The following is a 10,000-nucleotide window of genomic DNA, read 5'->3' as shown; positions in this document are numbered from 1 at the left end:
ATAGAAAAGAAACGCAAGGACATAAAATTAAATAAAAGAAACCAACCGATAGTGCTTCTCTTTCCCTTGTTATTCATGACTGCGTTCTTTGTTTTGCTTTTCAACTGACGTGTGGCTTTGTAGCAAAAAGCAAACACAGTCTGGCTGCACCGGGGTGGGTGAAGTGCGTTTAGTGTGTGTGTGTGTGTGTGTGTGTGCGTGTGCGCTTGGGGGGGGGGGGGGGGTTCTGCTATCATGAGGCCTTGAGGAGAATGGCCACGATCAATGAAAGAGGAGAGAAAGAGAGAGCGTGAGAGAGAGAGAGAGAGAGAGAGAGAGAGAGCATGTGAGAGAATGAGAGATACAGAGAGAGAGAGAGAGAGACAGCACGTGAGAGAATGAGAGATACAGAGAGAGAGAGAGAGAGAGACAGCACGTGAGAGAATGAGAGATACAGAGAGAGAGAGAGAGAGAGAGAGAGAGAGAGAGAGAGAGAGAGAGAGCGGGAGAGACAGCACGTGAGAGAATGAGAGATACAGAGAGAGAGGGAGAGAGCGGGAGAGAGAATGAGAGATACAGAGAGAGAGAGAGCGCACGTGAGAGAATGAGAGATACAGAGAGAGAGAGAGAGAGCGCACGTGAGAGAATGAGAGATACAGAGAGAGAGAGAGAGAGAGACAGCACGTGAGAGAATGAGAGATACAGAGAGAGAGGGAGAGAGCACGAGAGAAATACCAAGTGTGAGTGGGGGTAGCACTTAGCATGGCCTCTCTGTCGGCTAGCCATAATTACACATCGATAGTGCATACTCAGATCAACCATTACTAATAAAGTATTGCACTCCACATAACAGCCTCCACTCAGGAGATGTTAAAGCGCCACCAAGGATCGCAGCGCAACAGCCGCACGAAAAGGAGAGACAGAGGAAGAGCTTCATTTGAAGGAAATCAACAAAATTTGCATCTTTTTCAGAGTCCTTCATGGGCTCTGAAAACTATTCATCAAAACAAACAAAAATACTAACTTTCCAGAAGAGAACTAAATATCAAGGAAAGTCCCATTCTATTACAATAAACCACACAAATATTGAACAAGCAAACACAAACACGGATTTTGGGCACAACAGCAAGTTCCACCGGCAGTTTCGGCTCGGTGGTGAAGGAATCTAGGAAAGAAAAAACCAGCAAGGAGATCTTTCTCTGGGATTAAGAGAGCCATCCAATTTAAGGCACCAATCAGAAACCCAATGCGGCTTGAACTATTTAAAACAGTGACTGAACCAATTGCACTTCACAGCAGTGAGGTATGGGGACCTCTGGCACATAGAGGTTTCAGTTTGAGACAAACGCCCTACTGAGACACTGGACGGAGGACTGCGTAGAGGAAACACACAGAACAACGCATACAGAGGGCACTGAATTAGGACACTAACCCTTTTACGAAATGTAAACGTCAGTGACCCCCAACTCTGTCCACTCTACAGCGCTGACCTGCTGATTATAGTAAGGAATCCCCTCAGACAAGCTCAGTAAACGGAAACCTACCGATATTACAAACACCAGAGAATCTCAGGACAGGGACATACTCTCCCAATCAGACCCAAGCAAATCATATCTAAAAGCACACAAAAATACGCCACATGGATCTGTATCTGAAGTCACAGACAAAGAAAAGATAGCCTAGCCTGTCCATAGTGGTGGACAGACCTGTCTGCCCAGAGAGGACAGCGTGGACAGATCTGTCTGCCCAGAGAGGACAGCGTGGACAGATCTGTCTGCCCAGAGAGGACGGCGTGGACAGACCTGTCTGCCCAGAGAGGACGGCGTGGACAGACCTGTCTGCCCAGAGAGGACGGCGTGGACAGACCTGTCTGCCCAGAGAGGACAACTTGGACAGATCTGTCTGCCCAGAGAGGACGGCGTGCACAGACCTGTCTGTACAGAGAGGACGGCGTGGACAGACCTGTCTGCCCAGAGAGGACGGCGTGGACAGACCTGTCTGCCCAGAGAGGACGGCGTGGACAGGCCTGTCTGCCCAGAGAGGACAACTTGGACAGATCTGTCTGCCCAGAGAGGACGGCGTGCACAGACCTGTCTGTACAGAGAGGACGGCGTGGACAGACCTGTCTGCCCAGAGAGGACATGCTGTGCTCCCACTGCCACCTGGGAGTGATGGAGGCAGAGCTGCACTTCCTAACCGAGTGTCCCAAACATGAATCCCCCAGAAACCCGTTCTAGAAAAACATGAGTAGCACCTGCCCTGAGTGTCTGTTCTGTGATTGGAGGAATAGAGAGAACTGTGTGGACAAGTCACGACAGCAGTAAGGTTCAGAACATCTTCTCACAGCCTAAGGGACAAGCAGTAATTATTTTGATGTTATTAGTATGTTATTTAGTTATCATTATTCTTCATTAATAGTTAATTATATGTATATTGTAAACATTTTCTTTTCTTTTCTTCAATTCTTATTTTTCCCCTTTTTGTTTATGTTAATTTGCTTTGGCAGTAACGCAACTTGTAACATTCATGCCAATAAAGCAATCGAATTGAATTTAATCGAGTGTGTGTGTGTGTGTGTGTGTGTGTGTGTGTGTGTGTGTGTATACATAAGTATATGTCATGCCATCAATTGCATGGCCGTCAGAAGGACAGAATGAAGGAAATTCTTTAGCAAGGCCTTAGAAAGGGCAGGGGACAGCACGAGGCCAGTGGGAATGACAGAGAGCGACAGATCACAGGGAGGGAGAGAGTGAGAAAGGAGGAGAGGGAGAGTGGTTTTTTTAACCCTCTATAAAAACCTCTATTCATTTGTATAATAATGCTAAATGTACACACGCTGTATTGTTTTGGCAACACAAGTGTTTATCCTGTCATGCCAACAGAGCACGTTATTTCATTTGAGAGAGAGAGAGGGGGGGGGGAGTGAGAGAGAGAGAGAGGGGGAGAGAGAGAGACGGAGAGGGAGAGGGAGAGAGATGGAGGGGTGGGAACAATGGAGAGGAAGAAAGAATGAGAAGTCTGTACACAGTGAGCAGAGAGAATGAAACTGTGGGCAATGCAGCAGTGGGTAGAGAGAACTGGAGGAGAAGCTTAAGAAGACAGCAAAAGAACACGGGAACAAAGACCAGGAGATGGAGGAAGAGGGGGGTCTCTACACACACTGCTCCCCCCACACACACTCACACACTGCTCTCCCCACACACTGCTCCCCCCACACACACTGCTCTCCCCACACACTGCTCCCCCCACACACACTCACACACTGCTCTCCCCACACACTGCTCCCCCACACACACTCACACACTGCTCTCCCCACACACTGCTCCCCCCACACACACTCACACACTGCTCTCCCCACACACACTCACACACTGCTCCCCCACACACAGTCACACACTGCTCCCCCCACACACTGCTCCCCCCACACACACTCACACACTGCTCTCCCCACACACTGCTCCCCCCACACACACTCACACACTGCTCCCCCCACACACTCACACACTGCTCCCCCCACACACTGCTCCCCCCACACACTCACACACTGCTCCCCCCACACACACTCACACACTGCTCCCCCACACACTCACACACTGCTCCCCCCACACACTCACACACACTGCTCCCCCCACACACACTGCTCTCCCCACACACACTCACACACTGCTCCCCCACACACACTCACACACTGCTTCCCCCACACACACTCACACACTGCTCTCCCCCACACACACACTGCTCCCCCTCCCCACACACACACACTGCTCCCCCTCCCCACACACACACACTGCTCTCCCTCCCCCCACACACACACTGCTCTCCCCACACACTCACACACTGCTCCCCCACACAATCACTCACACACTGCTCCCCCCACACAATCACTCACACACTGCTCCCCCCACACAATCACTCACACTGCTCCCCCCACACACACTCACACACTGCTCCCCCCACACACACTGCTCCCCCCACACACTCACACACTGCTCCCCCCACATACACTCACACATTGCTCCCCCCACACACTCACACTGCTCCCTCCACACTTACACACTGCTCTCCGCACACACACTCACACACTGCTCCCCCCCCACACACTCACACACTCCTCTCCCCACACACACACTCACACACTGCTCCCCCCACATACACTCACACACTGCTCCCCCCACACACACACTCACACACTGCTCACCCCAAATACACCGACATTGCTCACCCCAGACACAAACACTCACACACTGCTCCCCGCACACACACTCACACACTACTCTCCCCACAAACACACATACACAGACTGCTCTCCACGAACACACATACACAGACTGCTCTCCACGAACACACACACACAAACGCACACACAGAGAGCTCCCCCTACACACACAGCTCTCTCACATAAACTTTTCATTTTCCATTTCCATATCTCAGACTGCCAGCAGTGTGTGGAAAATTTCACCCCAGTGGAAGGACAGAGGCCATGCTGGGTGTGCAGATGGAAAAAGAGACAATGTGTGTGTGTGTGTTACCTTCTTTGCCTTGGTAAGGTAGGTTCTGGCTGACTTTCTGAAGCTTTCTGTGTCTGCTGTGGTACCAGGCTTGTCCAACTGCAGATAAAACAGCCAGCCCAACAAATACCACACCTAAGCAAAGAGTGAGAGCACCAGAGAGACAGAGACAGACAGAAAGAGAACGTGAGATGAGTCATTACTGAGCTGAACCTCATCTAAATGCAACCTGGATGAAACTGATAGAAACCAAGCAGCAGAAAAAGACAGACAGCTTGATCATGGAATGGTGGGACAGAAAGTAGGAGACACCGAGGCGCAAGAACATCTGTAGATACACAATACACATTCAGTACACAACCTGTGATAAAGTTCAACAGATTCCATGATGAATTCTGAGACTAACAGTCCCATGACGTAAACAAAAGAGCAGAACATTTAGACTCATGTCTTAAACCTTAGTCACAAACGCACAGCAGGTACAGTTCAGCGTTAACGCCATTTCTGTAGATGGATAAACAGTGCAGATTTAAAAAAATATGTGCACTCAATAAAATCAATAAAAAATAACAGACTATTAAGACAGTAGAGGCTGTGTGTGTGTGTGTGTGTGTGTGTTTGTGTGTGAGAGAGAGAGAGAAAAAGTGAGAGGTGTCAGGAAAGAGTCTGTCTGCTCCGTGTGTGTGTGTGTGTGTGTGTGTGTGTGTGTGTGTGTGTGTGTGTGTGTGTCTCTGGGGGAGGCCCACATAATCATGTCACGAGTCAGAGACCAGAGATGGCAAAGTATAAATAAATGATGTGTCCTCCTCTGTGTATCAGTAAACACCCCCTCTACTGTTCCTCCCAGTACATCAGTAAACACCCCCTCTACTGTTCCTCCCAGTACATCAGTAAACACCCCCTCTACTGTTCCTCCCAGTACATCAGTAAACACCCCCTCTGCTGTTCCTCCCAGTACATCAGTAAACACCCCCTCTGCTGTTCCTCCCTGTACATGAGTAATACCCCCTCTGCTACTCCTAATGGATTTATGAAGGCCAAAGACCTCACAAGTTCATAAACTACGTATGGAGAGCAGCTCTGTGTCTGGGTTTCTCTGTGCCTAGGTTTCTGCCACTGCGCACAACTAGCTACGCAACATATGGGACTGTCCCAAGGGGCCAGAGCGTCTCCGGCTCAGGGGCGTGCCGGTTCGGGCCAGCTCGCTCTCAGAATCCCGGCACAGGTATGAGTGAGTACAGGCAGCGGAGTGCTCCGCGAGGAGCTGGCCTGACCTGAGTCATAGTGAGACTAATTTAAGATGCTTAAAACATAACTGTGTAAGAGGGTATTAGCTCCTACCCAAACGGCTTAGCACAGCTGGACTTCTTGCTTACTTGACTCAGGGCTTGAATGACCAAATCTCTCCATCTCTCTCTCTCTCTCTCTCTCTCTCTCTCTCTCTCTCTCTTTTTCAGTGAACAGCAAGTCTGTGAATTTGGAACAGAGTCCGAGAAGCACTGATAGAGCACGTCTGAGACCCTTTACACATGCACAGGAAAACAGCATCTGCTGGACTACAATTCCTAATCACACTCCAGAGTGCCCTAAAACAGATGTAGATCTGTGTGTGTGTGTGTGTGTGAGCGAGAAAGTGAGAGAGAGAGACAGAGACAGAGAGAAATGATGAGACCTCAATGTGTTGAGAGCAGTGTGGTGAAGCCATTGGGTGGGGCAGAGAGATGGCGGGTAGAGGAGTAATTTACATTTACTGTGATTTACATAAATGCTCCATCTGTGGCGGAACTGAAGAGAATCTGAGACACAGGTTTTACTACCTCTTACACTCTCACAAACACACGCGCGCGCACACACACGCACATACACACCTGCACACTTACGTGCGCGCACACAAAGCGACACGCGCATGCACCTGCGCACGAAGTGAGACGAATCATCAGACAGAAGCCCGGCCTAGAAATTTGCCCGACAAAACACTTCCTCATTAAGTGAGGCGCAGCCGGCGCTTGGGAGGAGACAGCTCTCACTCCTGACGCTGCCGTGATTTAGCACAGCAAGTGACCACGCGATTCATCACGCCGGCATTACTGGGGCTTAGGTGCGCGCTTCCCCAGCACCGGGAGGAACGCGCCGTTTGGCGCTCCTCATAGCAGCGTGGTTAATAATGCACCGGCTTCCTGTGCTGCGAATGAATGGTGCACAAAACTTGGGTGGGGGGGTGTGTCTGGCTTATTTCTGATCACAGCTTCCAGAAATGTGCGTTTTAAATTTTTGCGATGTTTTATGTGGTAGAGGTTTAGTGGCAGCAAAAAAAAAAGAAAAAAAAGAAAACAAAAACCCTTCACATCATACCAAACAAAAGATGCATGAAAGCATCACGTAAGAAAACGTAAATGAGTATTTGTTTCTGCATCTCAGACTCCTCAAAGCAGACACTCGCTGACCTAAAGAACGTCTTCCAGACGAGGAATCAACAAATTTCGCCAGAATATTTCCAATGTTTTCTTGTATGTTTATCCAAGCTTAGTCCTCCTGGACTTTTACGTTTAGTCTTCTCAAACCTTTACCTGAAAAAGTGTAGTTTTGCCAGACCTTGACTCAAGTTTAGTGCACCCAGAAATCTGCTGAGTTCAGGTTTTCTTAACTTTAAGGATCCTTTCAATTATCCAATTAAAATCAAGTCGTTTACAAGTCATTCACTTATATTTGTAATTAATACATTCAGAGTATTAAAAAGGTTGTTATTATAGACATTTAAAAAAAACATTTAATTATAAAAATAATAATTTGTGTACTGGAACTTATAAATGGTAGTGTATATAATTAACAAACTTGAAAATCTGTGTAAATCAGAGTGTGAAAGTCACTGTATGTGTGTGAACGTGAAGCGTTCTGTTTACCTCGAGACAGAATGTGCGAGTTATTTTAGCATGACGCATTAGATGCATCGGTAGACTGTCTGTCAGTGGTGGTACGCACACATGTCCATACTTGCACGTATATACACACACACACAAACACACACACACACACACACACACACAGAGGTCCAAACATGCATTATTTAACCAGCTGTCTCATGCACTGAACGTCAGAAGCACTTGTCACGTTCAATACAAAGACACGCCCATTACAGGAGGCCCTGCCAGACTGCAGCACAACACACAGACGTGACAGCCATTACTCAACCACCCATCGCTCTGTGCAGAGCACACGCAGTACGTGTATTAGCGATCAGGTGAGAACATGCATACATCTGTCACTGTCCTCCTGGTTCTCATTATTTTACACACACACACACACACACACACACACACACACACACACACACAATAAGACTCTTCTTACTCACCTGTACGACCTCATCATCTTCTTCCAGTAGACCCTCCAACACCTCTGTGGCCATCTGAGAAGGGAACACATTCACTTTTATCCACTGTTATTTGTTTACTGTTATCCTTACACTGCTTATTAATGCCACCACTATACGCCTGGCGTGTCTTAAGACCTCTGCGGACGCTGTGCGGCAATGAGGCCATCCTAAGAGAAGGAGTGATGAGTTGAAACATGAAGCTCTCATGTCCTCTGTCCAACGGACACACAGGAGCACCAATCACAAGACAGGTGAGCAGTCGGCGCTCGACAGCAGGACAAGGGGCCGTCCGCGAGGGGTGTGTGGGCACCGTTCTTTAATACAAGCATGTATATGGACACACTTGGTGAACTGTCGGCGAGTTGCAGGCCGCCGCACGCTCACTACGTCACGGCACTATATAACCTTCACTCAATTTTAAGCCTGGCCTTAAAGCTTGGACCCCTTCTGATGTTCACGTGAAGTACGGCAGATGTCTGAGTGTGTGTCGGCATGAAAGAACACTCGAAAATGCTGGAAACACACACCTGCCTGTCCCTTACCAGTTACACTGTCTGTCTGTCTGGCGGTCCATCATTCTCACACAGCCATACCCAGCTCCACCAATCACGCGGCCCGCCTGAGGCATTGTGGGATTTTTTTCTTTTCTCTTCCATCAAGGGCAATGGTCCATTCAGCTGGAGCGGAGCTGTAAAGTTCATTATCGAGGCCGTTTGCCAGTGTGTTCCACCTAGATTAGCTCGGCTGTAGGCGGGCAGGGCCTGGCCTCAACTGTACCGATTGTGCCACTACATACATGTCAACACATCCGCCAGTTCCTCCCAATAGCTCTGAGCACACCCGTCTGATTAAACGTTGTCAGTAGCTGCGAGCACGCCCGTCTGATTAAGTGTTGTCAGTAGCTGCGAGCACGCCCGTCTGATTAAGTGTTGTCAGTAGCTGCGAGCACGCCCGTCTGATTAAACGTTGTCAGTAGCTGCGAGCACGCCCGTCTGATTAAGTGTTGTCAGTAGCTGCGAGCACGCCCGTCTGATTAAGTGTTGTCAGTAGCTGCGAGCACGCCCGTCTGATTAAGTGTTGTCAGTAGCTGCGAGCACGCCCGTCTGATTAAGTGTTGTCAGTAGCACCGAGTACGCCCGTCTGATTAAGTGTTGTCAGTAGCTGCGAGCACGCCCGTCTGATTAAGTGTTGTCAGTAGCTGCGAGCACGCCCGTCTGATTAAGTGTTGTCAGTAGCTCCGAGTACGCCCGTCTGATTAAGTGTTGTCAGTAGCTGCGAGCACGCCCGTCTGATTAAGTGTTGTCAGTAGCTGCGAGCACGCCCGTCTGATTAAGTGTTGTCAGTAGCTCCGAGTACGCCCGTCTGATTAAGTGTTGTCAGTAGCTGCGAGCACGCCCGTCTGATTGTGTTGTCAGTAGCTGCGAGCACGCCCGTCTGATTAAGTGTTGTCAGTAGCTCCGAGTACGCCCGTCTGATTAAGTGTTGTCAGTAGCTGCGAGCACGCCCGTCTGATTAAGTGTTGTCAGTAGCTGCGAGCACACCCGTCTGATTAAGTGTTGTCAGTAGCTCCGAGTACGCCCGTCTGATTAAGCGTTGTCAGTAGCTGCGAGCACGCCCGTCTGATTAAACGTTGTCAGTAGCTGTGAGCATGCCCGTCTGATTAAGTGTTGTCAGTAGCTGCGAGCACGCCCGTCTGATTAAGTGTTGTCAGTAGCTCCGAGTACGCCCGTCTGATTAAGTGTTGTCAGTAGCTGCGAGCACGCCCGTCTGATTAAGTGTTGTCAGTAGCTGCGAGCACGCCCGTCTGATTAAGTGTTGTCAGTAGCTCGGAGTACGCCCGTCTGATTAAGCGTTGTCAGTAGCTCCGAACACGCTCGTTTCAGTGCTGTCAGTAGCTCCGAGCACGCCCGTCTGATTAAATTTTGTCAGTAGCTCCGAGCACACCCATCTGATTAAGGGTTGTCAACAGCCTTGCTGACTGACAGTAGTTCAGCTGAATTGACGGGACTGATCAGAACAAGATCAATCGAGCCCTTCTTTCACTGTGACCCATCATGTACCAGCTCATCTCAGTCTGTTCTACCCCAAACACAGAGCTCCTCCACACAATTCCACAGCATTCCTCTTTAAGCCTAGTGTT

The 10,000-nt window shown here is 49.2% G+C and overlaps 1 protein-coding gene across 2 annotated transcripts in view; it reads right to left on the bottom strand.

The window, feature by feature from the left end:
• The window catches only part of si:dkey-12j5.1 (probable assembly chaperone of rpl4), a 70,354-nt gene that overhangs the window by 8,561 nt on the left and 51,793 nt on the right, over positions 1-10,000 (bottom strand). For both annotated transcript variants that reach the window (XM_035526393.1, XM_035526394.1), the window contains exons 9-10: positions 7,840-7,893; positions 4,509-4,622 (exon numbers count right to left, since the gene is read on the bottom strand). In XM_035526393.1, coding sequence (XP_035382286.1) covers positions 4,509-4,622; positions 7,840-7,893 — 168 coding nt within the window. The remainder of the gene's footprint in view (positions 1-4,508; positions 4,623-7,839; positions 7,894-10,000) is intronic.

Source organism: Electrophorus electricus, chromosome 5 (assembly GCF_013358815.1).
Source record: "Electrophorus electricus isolate fEleEle1 chromosome 5, fEleEle1.pri, whole genome shotgun sequence".
Classification (NCBI taxonomy): domain Eukaryota; kingdom Metazoa; phylum Chordata; class Actinopteri; order Gymnotiformes; family Gymnotidae; genus Electrophorus; species Electrophorus electricus.
Note: the sequence above shows the minus strand (reverse complement) of the source record. Positions and strands in the feature narration are given on the sequence as shown.